This window comes from Astatotilapia calliptera, chromosome 4, assembly GCF_900246225.1.
Source record: "Astatotilapia calliptera chromosome 4, fAstCal1.2, whole genome shotgun sequence".
Taxonomy (NCBI): Eukaryota; Metazoa; Chordata; class Actinopteri; order Cichliformes; family Cichlidae; genus Astatotilapia; species Astatotilapia calliptera.
In genome coordinates, this window is record NC_039305.1 from 14200566 (window position 1) to 14226986 (window position 26421).

At 40.9% G+C, this 26421-nt stretch overlaps 1 protein-coding gene across 2 annotated transcripts in view; it reads left to right on the top strand.

Annotated features, from left to right (window-relative positions):
• The window catches only part of LOC113020740 (mitochondrial import inner membrane translocase subunit TIM16-like), a 122074-nt gene that overhangs the window by 25993 nt on the left and 69660 nt on the right, over nt 1–26421 (top strand). For both annotated transcript variants that reach the window (XM_026164947.1, XM_026164950.1), the window contains exons 8-9: nt 8674–8757; nt 9634–9716. In XM_026164947.1, coding sequence (XP_026020732.1) covers nt 8674–8757; nt 9634–9716 — 167 coding nt within the window. The remainder of the gene's footprint in view (nt 1–8673; nt 8758–9633; nt 9717–26421) is intronic.

Below are 26421 nucleotides of genomic sequence, written 5' to 3' on the forward strand. Positions count from 1 at the left end.
ACCTTATCTGAAAGTCTTGTCCTTAAAAAATAGTAAACAATGCAGCAAAGACCTGACAGATGTATCAGGCTCATCAAGAAGCCAATCTTAAGGAAGGGAAATGGGAAGAAAAGGCTGAGGTATGCCAAATTACACAAGAACTGGAGTGAAAATCAGCAACGACGTGTCTTGTGGAGCAATGAATCCAAATGTCATAGTTTTGGTTTAAACTATCATCAATTGGTACGGAGGAGGGCAGGAAAGAGGTACGACAGTCGGCATCCAAAGTCAGCTGGAGGCTCTGTCGTGAGTTGTGGCTGGTGATTGAAATCTTGTTAAAACTGATGAAATTATAAACATCAAAAAGTACTGTCAGGTTTTGATCCATCATACAGTACCATAGAAAACGGCTGATTGGCAACAGCTTCATTTTCAGCATGATAATGATCCCAAACACACTGCCAATGCAGAAAGTTACAAGAATACGTGATAAATGTGGTCAGACCAAATACTAACCTTTAAGCTTGTTACAATTGTACAAATAGTTTTGGCCTTGTAAACTCTATTTCCATGTATTTTTGCATGTTTTATTAAATCTCTGCACCCATTTCCCATTTTCTTAGCACAATTTAATGAAATTAGGGGTGGTCCAAGATGTTTGTACAATACTGTAAATCTTGTAAGGCAGTTAATGATAGGATTTTCCAAAATTTTCAAATATTATTTAATATAGAGTACACGTAAGATCCCTTTTTTTTAATTTGAGGAAGCTGAGCAGCAGCAGATGATTGACACCTACCAACTTTAAGCCCACATTATCAGACTGGACAGTGTCAACACACTGTTATAAGACAGGATGAAATGAGTACTTATTCTTCCAGTACATTAAATTAAATTCTTGACTGCTGGCGCTCATTGTTGAATACACTCCCATTGAGCTGATATAGAGAACATTGAAAAACTGAACAGAAAGAGGGGCTGTGAAATAGAGGGATGGAGAGATTGTGATAGTTCCCATATGTGCATACAGACACCTGATATTCATCCTGGTGGGTGAATCAACATTCTCGGTGAGTGACACAGATGTGCACACCGTCTGCTCAAGTTCAAAAGTTAAATAGCTGAGGGAGAAGGACAGAAGGAGATGGAATGATCTTCATTTGTTTATATTGAGAGAGGATATTTAATAGACCCATAAAAGCATAATTGGCCAGACTGCTGACTGGCACTTTCCTGTTGCCTGTAAAGTGTTTAACCTCGGTGTAAACCCTGCCTGCTGTCACTTCAGTTTGAATTGCATTATCACTGCCAACAATTCTTTCATCCTTTCTTTTTATCCTTCTTGGGCATTCCTTCTTTATTGTTATTAGACTGAATTCAGTATTTTTATGATTTAGTCTTTAAAATATTTGCCCTGATCTTGATGCGGACGCTTTATTCTTTTCCCAGATGTGATGTCATTTCCTTTACTTCCTTTACTCTGTCATTCGAGCAGGTGTAACTGATCCCCTGTGCATATTTTGTAAATTCATGAAGTGTCTCTCACTTTTTCTCAGCTTATCTGTGATTCCATCCTTTGTTTGGCTTTTAAGGAAACATTTGTCTTGTTTTCCTTTTTTTCTTTTCTGTTACCTCTCTCTTTTTCGCCTCATTTTCAAATGTGTCGTGGTCGATTAGTCAGATATCTGTAAGGTTTAGCTGTGAGCAGGAGAAAGCCTAGGTGAATGGGATTTCAGACAGATTTATGACCCCAGTGGAGAGATACTGTTTGGCAGCATGTATATACACACTCACAAGGTCCAGATGTTGTGTCCTCTGGCTGCCCTCCGGCATCAGTAGTATTGTAGCCCTCTCATGGCTGTGCTACTCTTCCTTAAACTGAAACACTGTTTACTGGGAAAAGGTGAATGGAGCTCAGAAAAACCTCCTAATACTCAGTTGTGCAGGGGCTCCAGTTGCCAGCTGGAGCCACGATGACAGCTTCATTGAGGGGCTCAAAGTTGCACGTGCTTTCAGATCTGCACGTGCCTTCAGATCTGGGTGAAGGATGAGATGTTGCCGTGATATCTGCAGAGAGACTTCAGGCTGGTTTATAAGCCCTGCCTGGCTGCCTCATTGATGGCCTGTCTGCAGTGGCAAAACTAAGCTGTTCCTCTCCAGATGTGGCTCACAAAGGTGAAATGTTGTTTTTTTTTCTTTAAAAAGAATTATGTCTTTTCTTCCTTCCTACTCCACAAGCAGTTCTAAAAATAGGACAGAAATTTATGGTGGTATGAAATGAGGGTCTTGTACAATTGGCTTCTTTAGTATCACTAGCAACATAGATCTAGGGCTTGTGGATGGTATAAAGAGATATGTTTCTTTCTTCTTTCCTTTATTGCCACCATAAGCTTGAAGTCTCTAAACAGCTATTCATGATCTGTAATTGCTACAAACTTTAAGGTTTCCGTGCGGATGAACTTATCATCCTCATTCGTGACAGATTAACTAAAGAGGCTGTTCCCATCAGCCTCAGATGTACTTGGTGTCAGTTTTGGAAATAATAGTGTGTTAATCAGAGACTGTATTTAAAAGGTGGATGTAGCCACAGTGACATCAATCAAATGTGAATCCACTTTTTAAAGTCTTAACTTTATGTTCAATTCAATTTTATTTATATAGCGCCAAATCATAACAGTGGTCAAGGCGCTTTGTATTGTAAGGGAAAGGCCCTAAAATAGTACAGAGAAAGCCCCATCCATCAAACAATCCGCTTTGAGCAACCACTTGGCGGCAGTGAGAAGGAAAATCTCGCTTTTCACAGGCAGAAATCTCCAGCAGAACCAGGCTCTGGGAGGGGTTACCATCTACCTATAGATGTTGGGTGTAGTGAGATTTATGTAAATGTATGACAGTTATCAGCCAAACCACACTAGCTATGTTAGCATATCATCTAAGTCACACTGACTGGTTTATCAAGGTAAATCTAAAGATTTTAGAGAACAACAAAATGCTTAAATTTACTCACATGCTTCTCGGTTGGCTGTTAGTCTAGTTAACTGCCCCACAATCCAAATTACTTTGAGTTTCTCGGGAAGGGCATCTTTATTAGAGCCTCTAATATCTCTACAGTGGATATTAAAAGCATGGACACCACTGTTAAGATGAAAGGCTTTCATGATGTTAAAAAATAAGGCCACAATAAATAATTTCAAAACTTTTCCACCTTTAATGTGACCTTTAGCAGAAATGCCACTATGTACGATTTGACTGAAAAACAAACACATCTGTTTGGGTGGAGAAAAAAGCACAATAAGCGGTCTGTATAAGTGCGCACACCCTTAAACTAATACTTTAAGTACCTTATGATTTAATCAGTATTCAGTGACATTCATTCAGCGGCGTTCCCCTGGATGAGCTGGGTGAGGTGTCCTGGAAGAACGAGTTTTGGGCTTCTTTACTTAGACTGCTGACCTCAACACATGGACCAAATTATTTGATAGATTATTAAAGTATTAAAGAGTATTAAAAGTTCACCAAAAATGCACCTACCAGTTGTTAACGTGTTTAATTCTGGCCCTGATTTTGGTGTTTTAACAGCGAGGGTAACTGGGATTTATCTGCTTTTGCAAAAAAGTATTCAAGCCGTTTTTGACTAATGCTAAATTTAGATTGTAAATAGAGTGAACACCAAATCTCATAAATCAACATAAACATTTACTTTAAGCGTGTGCGGTCAGAGCCATGCCGTGCCCAGTACAGGTCCACAGGAATGGCAACAAGCCTGCAGACTTGGCCTTCTTCACGGGTGATGCTTTTCTCACTTATTGCAAATATGATTGGGGGGGAAAAAGCTGACCTCACATTAACAAAGTCATCTGGTGCTCAGCCATGGATTAGCATAACTAACTATGATAAAAAAGTGATGATGATGCTGTATTTAGTCTGTTTACTCTTGCATGTAATTAGAACACAATTGGAATCTCCATCTGTTTTTGAGAATTGTGACTCACAAAACACATGTGGCTCCTAAAAGCAGTTTGAGTGTTAAACAGAGCCCGCATGCTTTAAATGGACTTCGCTCAGCTTGTTCTTAGTTTGGTCAGAGTTCCTCACCAATGCTTTACCCCTGGAAGGAAATCAGCCAGTGGTGATGGTGATGAACGGCTCAGTGGCAATGACTTCTTTTCATGTCTGTTTACACGGCACTAGCTTTAGCTTTTCTCCTTCCTTGCTCTTTTCTGATGTATTGCTTCTTTCGAATGCCTGTGTTTACTCTGGACCTCTGCTGTACATCTGAGGATGGACTTATCAAGGCAAATATGAGCTCTGTTACCTGCATGAGGTACACCATCTGACTACAGGCTGAAAAATGATCCCAGTCTCAGCTTAAGTGTTTATTCAATCCAGGACTTATTATCAACTTTGTCAGTACAACTTTGGTAGTGTTGCTTTAGAAATATGTTTGAGGGCCAGGTCAGTAGTATATTTTCTAAACCCTCTTAGTGGATGAAGCTATCTGGGAGCATACCAGGAGCCAGAGCGCATCTGTATAACATACAGGTGGTGTTAGATAAAACAATGAAACAGACAAAGACATATCACCCCTGAGAGTGGTGCAGAAGTGAACGTTTGATCATGACGTGTGCAGATGTAGCTTTGTCAACAATAATTTTGTTTGAACTGCCAGTGTGGCCAACAAGAATACCTTCAACTGACTGCTGAAGATTTATAGGTTGTTCCATTTTACTGAGGAAGGTGATTGCAGCACAGGAGTCTTGGCCGAAACTTCAATTCATATTTATGTTACAACATTAATGACTGGAAAGTAGGCATCTTGCCAATCTAGCTTTGTCAGTTATCAAGCTCAACGTCACTTATTGTTTGGTTACAGCGGCGTCAGGTTTTTGCAGGATATAATTTTAGATCTCCAACATGTGGCCCTGAGTGGTTGCCAATCAGGAAATGACTCATCCTAAAATCAGCATCTGATTTCTGTAGGTCAATATCTGCTTAACAAGAGGTCTGTATTACTCTTGCTTAAGCTGAAACTGTTTAGTCTGAAAAAGTGAAAAGCTCAGCAGATAACACTAAGATGAACTGCGGTGGATCCAGCCAGCAAGCTCTGATGACATCTTCATAGAAAGTCTTAAAGCCGCACATTCCTTCAGATCTGGGTGAAGGATGACATCATGTTGATGTGTTTAATAATATTAAAAGATATCTGCAGACAGAATCCAGGCTGGTTTACATGCCCTGCTTGGCTGCCTTGTGGTGAAGTCCTGAGGGTTACTACAATGACTAAACAAGGTTTTTCTGCACCAGATGTTGTTTACAAAGGTCCAATATTTGATCTACCAAAAAGAACTGTGTCTTTCTGTCCTTCCCACTTAGCAGGCAGGTCTAAAAGTAGGGTAGAGGTTCATGAAGGTATGATTTAAGATTCATGGTGGATGGTCTAAAAACATATCAAAAATCTTGCTGACCTTTAGGTGTTTCTGTCTTATTTCTTTGGTGCCATCACAAGCTTTTGTTGCTATTAACAGCTATTGTTGTGAAGGTTATAAAATTTACTGCAGACAGGAAGGTTTGGATTTAGATGATCTCATCATCCCCCTGCGTCTGGTTAAGGTATAGCTGCTCAATTGTCCCCCTGTGGCATCACCAGAGGGGGTTAACATTAGAGATTAAAGTGCACTCTCCATAATGTGCAATGGGCAGATATCAGCTGAACAGCTAAAACAGCAGGTGAAGTTGAAGAATTTAGAGGTATTTCTCTTTTTTCATTATTCCATTTCATGGGAGTCTTGAGCCTTGGTTGTTTTTCTTGAACTTCCTCAATAATATCCTCTCATATGGAGGGTGACAGCTTGGGTCTTCTTCCAGACCTTTGCAAAGTGGTGACACGTCAGTGTAACTATTTGAACTGATGCTGTTGGATTCTGCAGTTCTTTAGAAATACTACAATTCTCCTTCTTAGAGTTTCCCAGAACTCCTTGGACTTCCCCATTGTTCTGAGTATTGGTCAATCCAGTGAAAATTGTCAAACAAATCTTTTTTATGCTGGCAAAGGGAGGCTACCAGTTGTAGTAGGCAACAAGAAGTTAATAGGCCTTGGCCATGTCAAGTTAAAAGATATAGAATTTTCAGAATGACTTATTCAAAGATTTAAGTGAGTTTATGTATATATTTTAACCCCCAAAAGTGTTTTTTAAAGTATTAAAGATATATACGGTACAATCATTCCACCCTGGAACAAAAGAAAAGGAAAAGTTCAAAGGCATAATTAAAAGTCCCCAAATTACCAAGACATTCATGCCCATGATACGTGTATATAAACTTCTGACCACAACTGTAACCTACTTAACAAGATAAGACACAATTACACGATCCCTTTGGGGAAGGGAGTGAACTTTTAAGATTCCTATTCAGTGAAATAAATAAAACAAGCATCAATTCCAGTAAATGACCACACTTATCCTTTCTTTTTTCGGTCCAAAGAACTGTGCCCTGAGCTACCAAAGTGTGTCAGTCATAGTTTGGAAATTTCAAAGTAACATGTGCCTGGAGAGGATTTGGAAGGAATCGGCAGGGATGAAATGCTTACTTGAAACATTTATAAACCATATCTTCAATTTCTTCCTCTGAGCAGTCAATTCTGAAACCACCAGAATCAGACTGTGTCAAGAACAACATCAGAAAGGGGGAGGGGGAAAAAGGAAGTGGGATTTGAGTTTGAAGTGATAGGTCCCACATATGTTTGTCCTTCCCTACTCAAATTTGCAAAACTCTTTCTAAACTGCCTTTTATTGTTATGTGTTCATCCCTGTTTGACCAACTGTGGGCTTCAGCTGCAGATTTATCATTGCCCAGCATATATATGGAGGTTGTATAGTGCCAGGCCCTATTACCCTCTGACCCCCAGTGAGATCAGGGGTGCAACATGGCAGCTTAAATTCTCCCCATTTGTTTTTACAATTTGTCATCTGTGACTATTTAACGGTTGCACAAGAATGAGGCTGCATGCTCTGTAGGGAGGTTGTTAGAATTGAGTCCTAGAAAACAAGCCTCTGTCTTCTTGCCATACACAAAAGTTCAGCCGTGTTCCTCGGGGTTAGTATGTCCATAAAGAAGACAGCATTAATTTTGTGAGGCATATTGGGCTGAGGGGCTCACAGCTCCTGTTCCATGGAAATCTCATCACTGGCTCCCATTCCTTATGCTTAAAGCTCAGTGTAACTTTAGTATTACTACACAGATATTGGGGGAATTGCTGACTGAGAGTGGCTGTGAGACTTTACTTGTATTACCTGTCCTGATGGATAGGCTCTTAATAAGTGATTTTAACACTTGAAAGTAGCTGATGGATATTCTGTGAATGAGCTTAGTTTATCTCATCTCAGCTCTTTTGTCAATAATCACAGCACATGCCATATGAAGTGAGTCAGTAGAAACTCTGTGTTTAACACAATACACACAAAATCCTGCTCAATTACATGCACTCTTCTGCCTTCTCCTCTTTAATATGTTGTCTTTACAGATTGCCACATTCCTTACATTTCAACACTCCCTGTTGTTTTTAGGCATTACTTCTGACAATGTGTGTCATTTGTATTTCGAGACCACCCGGTAAACTCGGCCCGGTTGTGCTGTTTCTGCGCATATTCCCCATGGAAACTGTGCAACAAAGACTCATGAATACACCAGTAGTGTCACAGTTTAGGAACCTTAGCTGCACTCAAGGCAGAAGTCCCCTTGTCTGCTACATCAACAATAACAAGCTCTCCTTTCATGGGGCAAGTCCTATTCTGTCCAGCCACGGGGATGTGAGGCACCTGTGAATCCTGTCTGTAGTCCTTCCCCTTTCTTCTTTTTGCTGCAAATCATACACTCATCACTTCCCAAGTTATCTTGAGCTAGACCTGGAGGTTATATGTAAAGTTGGGGGTTTCTCTAATGGGCTGAATGGTTGAGAGATGACGTCAGAGCGCTAGATGATTTCTTTAAAGAAGGTGATTTGTATGTTAAACTTAGGGAAAGCTATAATTTGAAATGATCTGATAATTTTTGGAAATACATATAAATTAAAGATTGTATAGGAAGTAACATCCAGGTGCATCTATGTGCCAACATTCCTATAGTCAGTACATGCAGGTTTTGGATTGTATTGATCAGTGATTGAAGTGTGACTTCCCCCATGTCACCAAGGATCTCCTCAGGTACCTTACCACAGTTGAATAAGCCTGTAATGAGAGTATTGATGTGGTTCTAGCCCTGAAGCTTTGGAAAGAATCGACAACTCTGACACTAAAAATTTTTGCTAAACAAATGATGGACATCCTTGTGAGAAGATGTTTGGAAGGCTTAATTGTAAAAATGTAATAATGAGGTCAAGCAGCAATGGGGACAATTTTTTTATAAGTTGTTGTGATTCCAATAGTATCTCCTAGATGTTTGATACTTGACTATTACTCAATAACTTGTTGTACAAATTATCTCATACACCTCACTCCATGTCTGCGTCTTTGAGCGGCCTTATTCATTCCTTTTGTTTTGATGTTTTTGCATTTAATTCAATAAAAATTCTTAATTATAAAGTTTGGGTTTCACCACTGAGACTTTAACTTTCAGGAAAAATGACGTGTTTTGTCTTCTTGTGATGCCGATTGGAAAGTCAAGTAATCTATTTATTTTTTTGTATTATTTTTCCCATAGAGTGCCAAGAGTCTTCAAAGCAACAAGGATTCACGGATCCTGTGGACCAAAGATGATCTTTTACTGACCACTGGCTTTGATACGGTGAGAAAGTGTGAAGCCAACTTGTTATACTTGGTACAGTGTTTGTCACTGTAAGAATTACAGAATCAGTGCCTCTTTGTACAGTAAGATGTATAAAACTTACACCAAAAACACGAGACACCGCAGGCAGGAAATTGTTTTATTCATGCATTTAAAAAAAAAAAAAATTATTCCAAAATTCCCAATCACACAAGAGGAAATGGTGATTGGCATGACCAAAACTATTCCAACTGTGTGCAATAAATTTGCAATCAGGTGCCGTCTTGTTGCGTTAAGATGCTGGTAAAGCAGCCGATTTAAAAAAAAAAAAAGACTGATTGGAGTTTGCTATGTGTTTGCCATTGAATTGGGTCCAGATGCCTATTTCCTGCAATTTATGATAACACAGTGATAACTGTGATAAATCAGTGAAAAGTACTGCCGACTCCTTCAATCTGTTTCACATTAATTACATTCAGAGTCTAGCCAGAACCTCATAGATTTGATATGGAAATTCAGAAAATCCTCCACAAGCAGGGACTTAGCTGCATGTGTGCTTGGCAACATTGGATTAGTGTAGAATACAATCAGTAATAGTGCCAATTGATTCCCCACTGGCATAAAGATACATCGCAGACGAGTTGCGCTCCTCTGTGTGAGTGATTGCAGTCAGTCTGAGTTAAGACTGATTGTTTGGAGAGAGGTTACCTCCCACCCGATGACCTGTGCAATCATCCTGCAATCAAAATTGAAAATTAGCATCACATAGCGCTGTAATATGTGACAATTTCAAAAACACCTCTTAGGTTCATATAAAAAAAGTAACTTATTTGACCCCTTTTGGCGTGCTCTGTCTCTGTTCGGAGTACTCAGTGTCTTACTTTGTTGTTTGTTTAGATGCGTAGTCGTGAGGCGAGACTTTGGGACAGCAGGAAGCTGACCTCTTCGCTCGGCTCTGTTTCGCTCGGCACTTCCAGTGGGTGAGTACAGCATCAGTTTGTGTCCATAACTGACTCACACAGCCATGACACTGACCTTCTCACTTTTAAGTGTTTGTCTGTGAGTGAGAGTTTACGAGGTCATGTGTTGCAGTACAACGGTGTATCTGTGTGTGCATATCATGTAGGTGGGCATATTAGTGTGTAGCTGGCACATATGCAATGATATATGGCCAGACAGGCATGTGGACCTCCCAGAGTTTTTACACTGTTCCTCCACATTCTTGCTGTTTCCGGGAATGTCGCAGACAGATTCGTGTACTGTCTCAGTGGAGCAAAGCGTGTGCACATGTGTGCTGAGCGTCGCTCTCTCTACGACTGCTGCAAAAGGGTCAGGAAGCAGCAGCAGACACACTGACACTTCCTCCCTCAGCTCGCTGCTTGTCATTTCTCCAGCCGCTCAGTTTATTTTCCCAAACACGGCTGCCGAGGACCGGAGGACAGCAGGAGCGTGGCTGGGCTCCAGAGGGGAGACAAGGGGAATAGAAGGATGGAGGAAGAAAGAGAAAAGAGGAGGTGGGAGTGAGGATTCCTTTGTTAGATTGAGCTCATGCATTGTAGTGTTGTTATGAACAGGCTGGCCTTCCAAGTCATTCCACTCATAAAGTGACTGGACTTTGTCGGGTCATGCTGTAGTCTGTGGTGGATGAAGTAAATTTATTATCATTATTATTACTGCAAAAAGCATTTTTCTTGCCATATGTGAAATGGCCACGGCAGGACAGATTCAACATTTGTTCTTCTGGCACTGCTATTCAGACTGGGTGTCCACGTGTGGCTGCACCAGAAAGTGTGAAGCTTTATGGCCTAGTTTTTTATTAGACAAAACACTACCAGAGGGAAGCGGTCTCTGTGGAATGTCATAGTTTTTGTTTTCTTCCAGTGAATGAGAGGAGTTAATACAGCAAGGTCCCTAAGTACCAGCCTCTGCTCTCCCTCCCTCTGCCCTCGTGCTCGCCACTCGTCTCCATTTCCTCTATTTCCTCTTTCATTTGATTGAGACAGATAGTTGCATGTCTGAGTGCCTCTTCGCAATCATCCCATTGTTTGGTGCCTGTGCACTTTTCTTGGAATTAGGGGATACGTGATGCCACAGATGCCAGTGTTTACTTCCTGTTACCAAAACTGGTAATTTGTTTTGTGAGATCCATGATACAAGTCATACAAGTCAAGTCAAGCTCACCCAAAAAACCAGAAAACCAGAACAACTCAAAGATAATGGACAAACAGCGTGAGGACGGTCACTAATCTGAGGACAAGCTGTTAAGCCTTCCGACTCTCATCTTACTCAGCCAGTGTCTGTTTTTTTTTTTTATGAGCCTCCCTTCCCCCCCCCCCCCCCCTTTTTTTTTTTTAAACTGACAGAGAAACGGCTCATCTTGCATTTATTAAATTCATTAGATTTAATTTGAGACAAGCCTTTTGGTTTCCTGGTTTTTGATAGTAGTTCAGTTTTAATGCTGTGATTTTTCCATTGGACCTAATTGCAAGGTTTGGAGCTGTCCCATCCGCAGTATTTTGGATGTCCTGTATTAAATCACTTCAATCATGCTATCATATGCCGAGATGTGTGTCAGAGAGCTTTTACTCGCAAGGCCACATCCCTTCCAGATGTCTGTACACCAGCACTGATATAAAAGAAACAGACATTTAACCGAGAGACGAGACCTCATCATTTACTGCTTTTCAATATTGCCGTCTCACTCTTACACAGCTTAAAAAATGATATACAGTTTTTTCTCGTGCCTTTTTTCCCCTCAAAATACTCTAAGTTATTACTAGAAGATAACTGTTTGTACAGCCAAGTTTCCAGAAAAGAGTGGCACTGAAAAAAATGTATAAGGATAACAAAGAAACCACAACTGCACCCACACAATTGCCAAACATTAGTATCGGGTTGTGCGCCTATTAGTGAAACTTCGTGTTTATTAACTTCTCATGCCAGCTTATCCCCATTTTTCTCTTGATATTTTTCACAACCTTCACTCTTATTTTTTTAAATGTATTTTTAACTACGGCCCTTGCCGGACTTTTGACCCAAGCTGCCGTTACAGGCCGAGTCTCCATTGTATTTGGTTATTCTCTGCAGTGGGATACATCAGTGTCAAAAACAAACAATGCTTCAGGAGTCAAATTGAGGGGAAAATGCAGTGATTACTTTCTATTCAGCCATATCCATGTAAGCACTAGCCAACCTCTTTATCAAACTAAACTACTAGATGTAGTCTGCAATCAGTATTTACTGATAATAGAAAGTGCTGGCTGGTTTCTACTTAATGGCCAAGGTCAAAATGTTGCTGACTGCCTATTTGTCTCACTGTCTTTTTTTTTAACCTGTGTCTTATTTTGTAAGTAGTGGAAAAAGATTTTTGTTCTCATTTCAGACACTGTGTCCATGTCTGTGTAATATTTTTAGCACGAGTGCTTAAATTAAACATCAATCAGCCTGTTCCCGACAGGAACAAACTGTCTTTAACCTCCTTTCCCCCCTCTACTTCTTTTTGTTTTAACTGAGCATTGCATTAGTGTTTTACCAAGCAGCTATGGCAAAGACAAAATGCACTAATCAAAAGGGGATATTGTCTTAATTTTTCTCTGCACCTAATAGATTGAAAACAAGTGACCAAGGAAACTCAAAGTCAAACATCCATAGAAGGGCACTTCCTCCTTGTCGTTTTAAGCCTGAGGTGCATATAAAGATGGATTTGTTCATGTTTTCCTGCCTGTTTTTAATTAAAACAGCTGCGGTAAACATGGTGTGTAATTGAAGCAGTGAGCTGGCTTGTATCAGGTTAGCTTTGCTTGTAGACAGCATTCAGTAGAACTGTTTTCTTTGGACTGTCACAACATAAAGAGGCCCAGGATCATGAGCCAGTAAAATAGAGTTGTGGGTGGAATATAATTTGGATGGAGAATAATGGGCTGGAAATGTTTATTTTTTGGTCGGGGTTGAAATGGAGAATGAAAAAAGTGAGGGGTGATGAGTCTGAGAGGAGCATTTTGAACTATGTTAAGGTGGCTATTACTGCAAGTCTGTTTTCCATGCAAGCTGTAGAGCTGCACAACGAGGAACTGTGCGGGTCTGTGTGCACTGCTCTCTCCCTCATATTCTTCCCCCTATAAACCAGAATTATAATAATGAGTTTAATTGGGTCTTTAAGCCAGCTGCAATCAGTGAACTTTATAGCTGGGCACGATTGCTACCAGCTTGTTGTGTAAATGCTTGAGACGTCACGATAATTATGCATCCTCCCCCCACTTCAGCAGCTAAACATACTTTGACCACACTTACACAGCCGCCTCTCGCTGATGTTTGCTTGCATACTAGCTTGTAATCGGGTCTAAAGATGACAGTCAGTTCTCCAGGGGTTACTCGGTTAGCATTCAGCTTGACAGAACTGCAGTCTCAGGAGAATTTCAGGCTGTGACCTCCTCTAACTGTTCTCGGTCCCTATCAGTGTTACCCTCCTCTCCTAATGGACACAAACACCATACATTTGCATGCATGCTCATTTAGACCTTCTGTTATTTTGGTGTCTCTTAATGTCTGGCTAGAGGCTGATTTAAGTAGATCACTGTGACCTGCCTGTTGATTGGGAAGGACATATGTTTGCCCCTGGAGAGCCAGCCTCACTGCTTTTACAACCAGTCACAGGTTATACTAAGGACTTGCCCTCTGAGGCAAGCGCTGCTGACAGACTGTGCTGTTAACTGATGGAGAGAGGCTTTTGTTGTGGATGATAGGAGTACTCCTAGTGCGCTGCCTGTACTCTTGCGCTCCTTATTGACTGTGTGGGCCGTGCCTGAGTGCAGGGCCCAGTCAGTAGGTGTATAATTGAGCCAAATTCCCTTTAATCAGATAGATTGAGAAGAGGCCTGCGCCCCATAAGAGAACGAGCCTTTTATACAGAACAGTCACTCCTTTCTCTTGCAGCGGCCCGGGCTCTCCAAAATCAGTCCCAGATGATGGCTTTCCTGTGGGTATTAGGTGCAGCTGCAGGGCCGTTTACCAAACCAGAGCGAAAAAAAATACCACTAAATGTTTGAATGATAGTCTGACCTTTCTCCGTTCTAGGAGTTCACCTTCTAAGAAAAAAAAAAATAGAGCTTTGCTGTTTGGGTCCAGCTCAAACACAACTGTTTGAGGTGCAGGAAAAGGCAAAACTACAGTCTTCTTCAGGTGATCTGCAGGGTCAAGGCTCACCAGTACGGCTGTGGGGGATGGTATAGGGTAAAGATGTGGCCGCACGCGCTCGGTCAGCATTCTGACAGTTGAAACATGGCATCTGAAATCTGTTAGCCATTTAGGGTTTCAGTTTGTGATTAAGTGGAGAAGGAGTTTGACCAGAAGAAGAGGATGAAAAAGGAGGAGGGAGCTTTGAAATCCCCTCTTTTCTTTTCTTTTTTTTGGTGAATATATCATTACTCTATGAACCTTTATTGGCTGCATGTGTAAGTTCATATGCTAATCCTAAACTTCTTTTGCTCTTAGTTTGAGAAATTCCCCCTTGTGATTAACTCAAAGACGGAAAAAAAAAGGTCTACCGTCAGCTGTTATCCTTCAACGAATCTTTATCCTTACCTGACCGCCTCCGAGACCTTCTGTCTATTACTATCTGTACCCCTTACTCATCTACCTCTCCATTACGGATAGATGAAATGGAAACGGAGAGCCGGGTTTTTGAAGGTGCTCGTGTCTGGGCTTCTAATTTAGTATTTTTTCTTTTTAGAGCCAGACCTAATGGAGCTGCTCAGAAGCGGTAAAAGCAGATGGAAATATGTGAAGCGTTTGGCGGGGGATATTTAATATAATTCACAGAGGGTTTTTGATTTCATCCCGCAGGTATGTGCTCAGCACTCCAGGGATCAGAAGGACCCTTTTGTGTGAACTCACCACAGAAGGAAAAATAAAAAGTCTCTCACTCCCACCTTAGGCTGCCTCCTTTCACCCTCTTTCCCTCCTGTTTTCTTTCATGTACCTTTGTATTTCTTTAGTTTCTTTTATACTTTACATTAATGGTATGGAACTGGAGATTACTAGTCGCAGGAAGTCACTCTGCATTAAATTGCACTTGAGGACGTCCTAATGTTGTTAAGGTATTTAAACAAATGGTTTGGTACTAGAAGGCTGAAGCCTCCCCCCAATTTGTCTCAGTTATGAGGCTCGAGACCGTGTCAGACTTCACTTTCAAACCTTAACAAAAGCAGCAGCAGAGTTGCACTTGCAGCTGTGGGTATTGTTTTTCTCCAGCATCTGGAAAATTGTCTTTCTTTTCCCTTTATTGGAAATGCACTCACAATAACAGTTAGGATCTTTGCTGCTCACACTGCTCAGGATTATTTTAGCACTTGTTTCTTTGCTCTGTGGGTTAGATATCCAGTAGCTGAGGAATAAATACACTGCTAGTATCAATGAAGGGAACTGTAATAATTTGATGGAGATCTTCTAAACTTAAGCAGCTAGTTCTATATGTATCGTTTTTCCTTCCTTTTCTTTTACCTGTGTTTTACTTATTTCCTTTACTGTGCTCTTTTTTTTTTTAAACCCGATTTGTCTACCATCTGTTAATGCCTTTGAAATTTGTATTCTAGTTTAACCCCCTCTTTTTGGACCCAAGTGCCTTTCAACAAATCCATGTGTTTTCTAAGACTCGTGATTGCGCCTTTCACGAGACTCAAGAACCGTCGTGCGGTACAGAGCTCCCGTTTTTAAAATCATGCCTTGGTTCTGGACGCCAGTCACCTCCTGGATAAATGCCACCTCTCTCTGCTGTGGTAAGAAGACCAATCTGAGTGATGGAGAGAAGTGTGTTTCTCATTAGTACATGGTTTCCTCTGCCTCGCACCCTGCCCACACCCACCCTGCAGGCTGGCCTCTAACTCCTGCCTCTGAGACTGGAGCCTGTCATTGTACGCCTAATAGTCTTGCAAAAAAGAACAGAGGTAAGAAGGGAATGACAGACAGCTCAGGATATGGATGAACAAAGACATGCAGGAGTTGAGTCATGGCCGCGTAATTTATATGTTATGTGCGTTCTTCTACATGCACAGGAGAGATGAAAATAGATAAACTTACACAGCCTGAGAAAAGAGCAGAATAAAATTTGTGGTACTTCTTATCTTTAGTTTAGTTAAAAGCTGATGAAGCATCTAACACAATCCATAAATTTTGTATAAATTTTAATAAAGTGTCACCTTTCAGCATTAATTCAAAGCGGTTTACGTCCATGGTAGTGAGTCTTCCTTTATAATTCTCACAATATAGTTGGCTGGGCTAAATATAAAAGCAACAAAGAACCAAAAAATGTTTGTCCTCCATTGAGCTGTTTTGTCCAATAAGGTTCCTTGTGGCTGAGCAGATCAGACGTTTTTGTACAAATCTGAACTCGTCTGAAGCTGAAACTTGTCAACTAAACACTACAGTCATTGTTTTATTAATTTCAGCCAACGAAAATGTGTCAACCAAATACTGGAAGCCAGATATGATAGCCAACAGTGATGCCACAGCTGATCTCATAATATCTGAAATGGTGATGTTTCCCATGTGTAAATAGTCTGTATACTCTCTGCACAGCCATCAGCCACATCTGGACCTTCAAAAAAACCAGCCCAACTTTCCTTCCTTATTTTTAAAGCCTGTTTAAGCGAGCAGACTTTTCCTATAATTTAATAGCGAGAGCAGGCTAGGTGGATTGTCTCCTCATTGTATTCTCTTTTATGGTCAGGTTTCCATGATAGAAACCAGCAATCTGCATCCTGCCATTGGCAGGTCTGCTGCCTAAGAGGAGAACTCAAAGAAAACAGAAGGAAATTCAATAAAAAAAAATTTCCCTCTGTTTCTCGAGTTTTCTCAACGCTCTCTGATCGGCTGGTGGCAGGTGGGCCACATGTGCTTCTGGCTGATATCTCTCCCCATGTGGGCCCTATTTGTCTGCCCACAGCATGGAAACATGTCAGTGTCAGCGAGGCAGGAGTAATATGCCATGCATAGTTTAATAGGAAAAGTGCTGAAGCCTGCTGCTGCTCACTGACTATTTGTGTGCGCAGTCTCATCTTTTAATTGTGTTTATTCACAGAGTCAGCCATGCATACATAAATGATGTGTACACGTATGCACATGTTACTGAGTAGTAGGTGGACAACAGAGAGGAAAATAGCGGCGAAGGGTCTGAACTCCATCGCTGCCTGTCAGATTTCACTCGTCTCTATGGAAATGTTATGACAACAAAGCTGCTCTGCACCTGCGTGGCCCCTTTGTTTTCCTGTTCAGAGTTGTGTGTCTGCATCTGGGCAAGTGCACTTGGCCTAAGAAGATTAAAAAAAAAAAAAAAAACCCGTCAAGATGTAATTGGTGGTGGGAGAGCGGAGGAGGTGGTGGTGGCCAGGAAATAATTTCACCATTGTGCAAAGCATACTGGAGGAACTGATGAAGAAAAGGTGGAGGACCCTCAGGGTCTGTGCACTCTTGAAGAAACCTCTGTGGACTTTCCTGCTTTAACACTGACTGAGAGTCCTCTGTATGAGGCCAGCTAACATTATTTCAGGAAGGTCAATTAGTCAGCCGGCTATTGTATGCATGCTTTGTGTTAGACCGCAGAGGGAGAGGACTAAAAGGCTGGGGACTAGTGGGAGGTAGAGTCTTGTTTTGTGCCTTTGTTCTCCTTTTTTTTAACAAAAAACTAAAAACTAAAAAATAAAACATTTTCCCTTTGGAAACAAAGGATGGTAAGAAAAGTGGACTTTATCTTAATTGTTGGATTTGTAGCTGTTTTTAATTTACAGAATGCTCAAACAGCTAGTTTAAAATGGTAATCAGCTATTTTAATTGAACACCTACTGAATAATTGTGGAAACTGCTGAAATCATTGTTGCAAGCAACCAGACCTACATGGATGATTGTTACAGTGTGGTTTGCTTGCTTTGAGTCTGTAGAGTTCCTCATCCGTGTCATCCATTCAATCTCGTCTGTGTGCTGGGACACAGGGTGCTGTAATGGGGGTTCTGTTACTCTTCAAGTTTACAGTGCTTTGCATGCATGCATGCATGTTTGTGTTGCACAGGTGTCTCTCACAGCAGCCCAACCATGAGATGGAGGGGCTGCATTCCTACTGGGAAGCTGGACTGGGCAGCCAAAAACACACGTGTGGATTCACAAGCGATGTGACTTGCTGTCGTACACATTCACAGGTCTAGACGTGTCGGCCATTTCTTTGCCTTTTTCATTGCACGCAGACCTTTTCCAAACAGCATTCATGATCACTCAGCAGGTTTTGACAGGTGGAGTGACATAAACGTAATCTTCCATGCCTTTCTTCTGCTATACGTTCATGCACTATTTGGCCTTTTTTGGTCAAAGTTAAAACAGCATGTATTGCACTTCTTCATTTTCTGTCTTTGTTTTATGTTTTTACTGCAGTTTAATTCAGACCAGTCACTACAACATGACTGCAGTGATGACCCTAATGTGCTGTCTCTTATAGACATACAGTGTTGTGGAGAAGTATTTGCCCCCTTACCTGAGTAGGCGTATTTGTCACATTTAAATGTTACAGATCGTCAAAGAGTTTTAAATTATAATTTTGTTTATTAAGGGGAGAAGATGTCCAAACCTACCTAAATTCAGACACATTGGTGCGTTTTTAAGCATGAACGGTCTGCTTAAGGTCATCCCAAAGCATAACAATTGGATCTAAGTCTGGATTTGGACTAAATCACTTCAAAACCTTCTTTTTTTTTGTTTTAGCCATTCAGAGGTGGACTTGCTGGTGTTTTTCAGATCATGCTCCCAAGTTGTCTTGAGCTTCAGGGCATTGACTGATAGCCTTACTTTCTCCTTCAGGATTTTCTGGTAGAGAACAGAATTCATGGTTCCATCAATGAGAAAGTCATCCAAGTCCTGAAGCAAAAAAACAGCCCCAGACCATCACACTACCACCACCATGTTTGACTGTTAGTGTGATATCCTTTTTATAAAATTAGCTGTTGAAATGTTAGTTTTATGCCAGATGTAACGAGTTTTGAACTTTCCAAAACTTAGACATTTGTCTCATCAGTCCATCAAATACTTTCTCCAAATTCTCAGGGATCATAACAATATTTTTGGCAAATGTGAGACGAGCATTTGTTTTCTATTCTATGGTCAGCTGTGGTTTTCTCCTGTCCCATGGATGCCATTTTTGCTCAGTCTCTTTCTTATTGTTGACCTCTACTAAGGGAAGCGAGGCCTGCAGTTCTTTAGATATTGTTCTGGATTCTTTTGTGACCTCCCGGAAAGGTTCACCACTATTCCATTTTCTCTATTTGTGGATAAATGCTTTAACCGTCATTCGCTGGACTATTAAAGCTTCAGAAATGGCTTTGTAACCATTTCCAGGCTGATAGACGTCAATGACCTTTTTTGTTTGTTTCAACTGTAGTAGTGTGTTGCTTTTTGAGATATTTTAGCTTACTTCACTTTGTGTGATAAATTCTGTTTATTAAATAATTTCTTAGTTAAGGTAGTTAAAGTAATCAGACCTAGGTCTGGCTAATAAACTTGAACTAAGCTTTCCAAAAGGTCAATCATAGTTGATTCATGATTTAACAACTTGCAAGTTTGGATAGTGTTTTAACGCTATCTTCAACTTTCGTCTTTTATTTTCTGTCTCTTTAATCTCCAGGAAATCGTTCATGTAATGTGTTTATCAGCTGAAAGTCATTTTATAGCTGCAGTGCCCTCACAGTTTTGTACCCAAATGTTTACTGTATCCTGCTGTTTTTTCGTTTCCACTGGTTTTCTTAGTGTGACAGCTGGGTAGATTGGCTCTTGGAGTGATAGTAAAAGAGCAAATTCATTACAAAGCACGTTAGATAAAAACATTTGACCAAAAGACCAGCTTTTATAAAGAAGGAGGCCCCATTATTGGAAAAACGTTTAGGGGCTGCTTGTTCTTTAGTGTCCATAGGGACAAAACTCGGGAGCTGCTGGGCCTTTCAGTCTAACCTACTTGGTTGGTGTTCCAGGGGAAGAAACCTTTCATTAGCACTGGACTGAAAAAAACAGACGGTTGATGGACAAATGGCGAGAGACATATATACACATACACACACTACTGAGGTGACTTGTATTATTCTTAACTGTTCTCCACACATCCTGGCCATCATGGTCCACCCACGGTCCACTGCTGATGTGAAGCTGTGGGGATCCACAGCTGTGAGCTGACAGGCTGTGCACTGTCTTCAGTCATCTGCACGCTAACTACTGTGCAAACTAACCACAGTGCTTACAGTGCTCCTAGCCATGTCTTCTAAACTTTTCTGCACATTTACAAATAACAGCAAACATTTGTCAGTTGCACTTGTTTTAAACTGAGGTTTTTGATTGAGATATCTTATAAATGATACTCCTGCTATGCTGAGTTTTTGTTTCTGGAAAAGTTTATACTTCCTTCTTACTTGCAGTAGTATCTTTCTTCTGTCTGCCTGAAGGGGATTGCTAATGGACAATATGCTGGAAGGCAGGCTTAATAGCCGTTCTACGAAAAAATAGAAAAAACAGCTTGAGGAAGCTCAAATCCTTACTGGCGCCTCACCTGTACACACCCGGCCAGTCAGTGTGTAAAATGTAACTGACTATAACTGGGAATCGAGTTGACTGAAAAATATTCGTCAGATTCTGCATCTCTCAATTCTGCTTTTACCGTGGGGACAGGAAGTCTCAAATATTCTTAGATGACCTGACAAGTATTTTCAAATTTCCTAGCGCCTTAAAGGTCAGTCCTTCTTATTCTGCCAAAGCTTTATCATCTATGATCAACACTTGATTTCTTAGAAAAACTGAGTCACTATTTAGTCCTCAAATTCCTCTACCTAGTGTTTCAAGGCACATCTGAAACAAAGATTTATGGCACACTAGATCTAGGGTCATTTTAACTTAACTTGTGTATCTGTACACCGCCGCTTGTGTATCCCAGACCTGGCATGTTTGTGTTATTAACATGCACTCTCTCTTTTAAATAAATAAATGAAAGAAATAGAAAAAACAGAGAGAGAAAAAAAAAAAAACATGCACACTGACTGCTGAGATGGAGTTGGCATTGCCTGCTCTGCTCCAAACCTTTAGTGGGTTTGTTTAAATTATATCCCTTACGAGGGAAAATATGTAGTGGTTGAACTAGAGGACCCCCCCTTCTTCCAGATTTCTGTCTGCTGTCGTTTACTTTTTTCAGTAGCACACCATCCGTCTTCCAGACCCTCTTCAAAGTCTTCTGGTCTTTCGCTTCATGGCTTCCTCTTGCTCGCAGTATTCAACTCATACTTTTATGAAGTTGTTCCCCTCTTTGGTCTCATCATATTCATATAGTCCTGATTTGTCCATCCATTGCCTCTCACTTCTCTATCTCAACTCTCTGGTTTTATGTCTCTAAAGCTGCCTTCCCTCAATCCTTGCCCTCCCCTCTCATCCTCCCCACAGTTATGCTATTTTCTACTGTGCGTGGTTGATACATTTAGCTTGTGGTTGTTCGGGAAGTAATGGCTATAATGGCTACATCAATTGCCGGGGGGGGGCTCTGCTGCATTGCTACCTTCCCTTAGCCACAGCGGAGTCTCTGCAGACTGATGCAGACTTTCCACTAGGGTGAACCCATCGACTTGGGGTGCCTACTGGGGCTCGCTGCCGCCACTGACACGCCCCCAGGCCACAGCCCGGGCTGGCAGGCACCCACAGAGGCACGCGGCGTCAGCCTGCCTAGCGGACGTTCTTGTTTGTGTTTGTCTTGTGTGGTGGTGAGTTTCTCACTGTGCTGCAGTGACCGTAGCACCACCCAGCTGCCTCATACCAGGATATGTCCCTGCACACCCTGGTCAGGCCCTGTGGGCCGTAAGTAGCCTTTTCCTACTCGAACTACACAGAGGTTGACTGTAACTCTTGGTACACATCCTGAAGTAATGAATGGCTCTACTCAAGACACGATACTGGTGGTTTTTATGTTTTTACTCATTTACACCCTGCCTTAAGCCATTTTTATTTTCTTGGGCTCCCTTTCTTCTTTGGCTTACATAGCACCGTAATACTAGAGTCACGGTAGGAGAAACAGAGGTTGGAGTCCACAACAAAACCATGAACAGTGAACTTAACGTCTTGTTGCCTTTTGAAATGGTTGCTTCACAGATGGAAACCTGGTCTGTGACACTCCACAGTTAGTTGCCATCAGTTGCTGTTTTATTGTTACAAAAAGGTGCATCAGAGACGAGTTGGGCTCATCGACACAGACCGACTCTGTTAATCTGTCTGTTTAGAAATTAGATGGCAATTGTTTGCAGGTTTTTACCAATCTGTCTGAGAGTGATTGTATTCAGACTCAGCTGCTGTTTGACTTTTACTCTACTATGACTGAATTTGATCTGTCTTTGATTTACCTCATTTTGGGGAATTTCCACTGGGTATTGTTGATGTTCATATAGGAATAACCTGCTATATTTTATACTGATTGTATTTTGAACTTAAAATAATCACAATCAGTGTTGTGTTATGTCTGTCATCAGTTAGCACGGACTACCGTCTCAATAAATATGTTTAATATGAATGCCACCAGTTTTCCCAGTTTTATTTAATCTGTAAAAATTGCAGAAAAGAAAAATCAGTAAGTATAAACAGGCTTGTAACATCATAACTCCAGATATATAAAATGATGTCTTTGTGTGTGTTTATCCTTGTTAAATCCAGAGTATTTAGGATATATTAACTTCTAATTGCCAGATAATAGTCTGCAAAATGCCTCATCCTGCTCTGCTATTCCTTCACCATGTCACTGCTAATCAGCTCTCTGACACCTGTGACTGTCCAGACCCCTGCTGCAGACAGAATTAGCAGATCAACATTTTTGAGTGTAATGACCCACTCCGATTTACCCCCCTTAATCTGAGTGTTGTTAGTCATTTAGAACAAACAGGTGTTTGTTGCATGGAAGCTGATGAACCATGCAAGGGTCAGAGTTCAGTGGCCTCCACCCTGTAGTGACAGGATCATTTGGGATAGCCATTATGTTCTGCCAGTGAGTGTTTGTGTTTGGCCTGGAAGTGGATGCGTGTTTGGAGCAGATGGAATTAGTGTGACTTAGGCTACGTTCACACTGCAGGCGAAAGCGCATCAAATCCGATTTTTTTGACCCTATGCGACCCATATCCGATCATGCTATGACAGTGTGAACGGCGCAAATCCGATATTTTCAAATCCGATCTGGGTCACTTTCGTATGTGGTACTGAATCCGATACATATCCGATGTTTTAGAAAGCGACTGCTGTTTGAACGGTCAAGTCGCATTAAATCCGCCTTTTACGTCACCGACACAAGACTGAAGCCAATTATCAGCGCCAGAGAAGCGCCCGAGAAGACATCGCGAACGCTTCCTGGCCATCCAGTGTAGATGTCAGTGAAACTGTTGGGAAGACAACGTAAACATTTTATTTGTACTGTATAATCTGCAGATTCTGACAGAAATCTACAGCTATCCTTTGAAGCACCGCTCCTCTCTTAAACAGCAATAAGGATCATTATTAGGTTATTTACATTATTATGTAAATAACAAAATAACTTAAAGCAAAAATTGAGAAACGTAAAGTCCGAAGTCTTTATATTAACGGCCATCAGTCAAACAATACTGTTTGTTCTTGGTCTAAACAGAGCGCGTTGTGTGTGACATCTTCTTTTGCGCATGCGGGCCGCTTTGAGCGTTCACACTAGAGCGCGTTTGCTGTCGCATTTTATTTGTAGTGTGAACGAGGAGACAAAAAAATCGGATTTGATCAAAAAATCGGAATTGAGCATTAAGACCTGCAGTGTGAACGTAGCCTAATATGGATTACTGAAATCGGCCTTTGCACCAGAAAACATTAGGGCGGAACACTCCGCATGGTAAGATCATACACATGCGCATGCAGTTTGAGCTGTAATTGTTTAATAAATTTCTAAGTGATCACCAGAATAAAAGCATTGAATGAATGTATGGTTATATGTGGTTTTTAGTCTAAAGTGATTTGAGTGGTTAGTAAGTATGCCACACTGTTCCAGTCCACCCTAACCAGCATCCTTGAAAACAATATGTTCAGAGAGCTTTTGTGTAATATTTCCAAAATTCTTTATGAAATGTTAAAAAAATTACTTGCTTCATTTAATCCACTTAACATTTAGGGAGGGACTCCATAATTCAAGAGCTACATACTTTAAGTCATTGTGTCTGACACAGAAACGGTGAGTGCTTATAGTGTTGAAAAGGATTACAGCACATAATGTGTGAACGTCGTCACCCTCCATATATGTTTAAACACACACATATTTCTGAAATAACTTTAATCTGTCGGTAATTACTTATACCAAACATTCGAATGCCAGTCATTATTTTCCCTTAATGAACTTAAACTTTTCTTTTCACTCCCTTGTGCGGATGATATGCCCACCCACATTTCAGCATAGCTCGGCTCAGTTTGAGATTACACAGGAGCTTCAGCTACAAACAATGTGGAATCTGCAGATGTGTATACATAGCACGGCTGTGATGCAAGTAAAGTTTGAAAGTTACACAGGATGTGTACACAGCAGCTTTTGATGAATGTCTGCTGGTGTCACAAGGTTATATATCAGTGACTCGAATGCTTGACCCCGAGGCTTTTGGAGATTTTGATGCCTGTCGCCGTGCTTCTCTTTGTCATTGTGTTTTTATAGTGCAGGTATTGATATGAATATTAAATGTTAAGATAAATGTTTATGCATAACTGGGAACTGATGATATGAGCGGGGGGGGGGGAGAAGATGTTTTGCAAGTCACACCACACACTGTTTGCACTCCAAAACCAAAACAACACATCACAAACAATTGTTAAATTACTATTTCAGCCTCATCTGATGTTTCAGTCTGTTTTGTTTGTACGATATGTTTCTTATACTCAGTCAGTGAAGCTGTACTTATCTCGTGAAACACACAAGTAAATTTTTTTAAATCACCACTGCAGATTTGGCCAAACAGGCAGAAGATCCTCTCCCACTGGTGACCCCCACTTTCACCACAATGCATTTTTTGCCTCCTTTTTGTGACTAAATGAGAGTTTCAGTAACTTTGTGCGATCTTAGAAACAAGAGTCTCTTTGCAATATGTGAATCTTATCTTGAGAGATTGAACACTGATTTTTCTTCTTCTTTTCTTTTCTTTTCTTTTTTTTTGCCTTTTTGTGGTTGTTTGTAATACTCACTCTACTCTCAGTTTAAGAGCTAAGTGCTTTGTAAGAGTATTAACAGCACAACAGACAGTTCAACTAAATAAATAACCAAGAGGGCCATTTAATGTCACTCGCTTTGTCAGATTTCAGCTGTCAGTGTTGAGGCACTGGCGTTTTGGACTATGCTGGCTCTGTGAACATCTGTGGTTAGACCTTCATCATTTTTCATCACAGCTTTTCTTAAAAGGGGCATGTGAGGTTAGTAACCTTACTAAGGTCCAGCTTGAGAACTCGTGCTATTAATTAATTAGAGCTTAGTGCCATGATGGTTATAGCTAGTTATATTTTTAAAAAAGGGAGGCCCAAAAAACTGTTTCCTTGCATGAGTTTCATCTACAGTAATTGAATTTAGTGTTTACAACTATTTAAGACCTCCTGCACCCTTTTCACCCTCTATGACCTCCTCACCATCTGCTACAACCTCATCTCATTAATACCATATTACTCATTTGCTTATGTTTTTGTAAATAAATAAAATCTCCCCAGCCTCCATCCCTCCATTCCTTTCAAATGAGAACCACACTTGGGTTGCTTTCCAAGGGTGATAGGCGGTACTTTTTAGGTGCTCCCTGCTGGCTGTTGGGCACAGAGAAACACACATGCACACACTCAACACCTCCACAACTTCAGCTTCTCAGACCCCGCATCAGTCGATTTCCAAAGACGGATAAATTTATCAGTTCTTGTGGCCTTGCTTGGACTTAGCCAGAAACAGCAGACCCCCTCCCCTCGCATTTCATCAGTGCTCCACCTCTTTAATTTCCTCTAATTCTTTCCATCCTCTGCTTTTTATATTGCAGCACTCGTTGGCTCATCACTCCTCATTTCTGGTTTTCTCATTTCTGTTTAGATTTTTCTTCGAGTCTTTAGACACCTTGCTAGCTTGTGAAAAACCACACAGAAATCTTGTCTGCCAAACGCCAGAGCAACGTAAAATGCCTGAATGAAGCAATAATGAAGAAAATTAATAAAGGAAAAGTTTATTTCATTTCACACTTGTCACAACAACTTGAATAGTTGAGTTGAGAACGTTTCGATTGAACAGCAGCACCAGCAGCTGCTTGCTATTGTTTGGGGAACATAGATTTTTCCCTCTTTTATGCTCACGTGACTGAGATCTGAGGTCAAATGAACATGTGAATGTGAAAAAGTACTATTCTTTCCATAAGTTATGAATTAAATTAAGAGTTAAAATGCTTGCAGCCCTAGGGTATTGCTTTATGTAAATCCATATTTAAATCAATGTAGAGCCCCCATTTGCCTCTGTTGTACATTAACTGCCAGCTTGCATTGTCCATCCACTGTAGAAATGATATGGAGGATCAGTGAGCGCTCTCCTGCGAGGGTGAGACAATGACTGAAAGAGACACAAATGCATGCCTTGCATGGACAGAAATATCTGTACTCGGGAAATCAGGCTGCCATTTGTTTTTA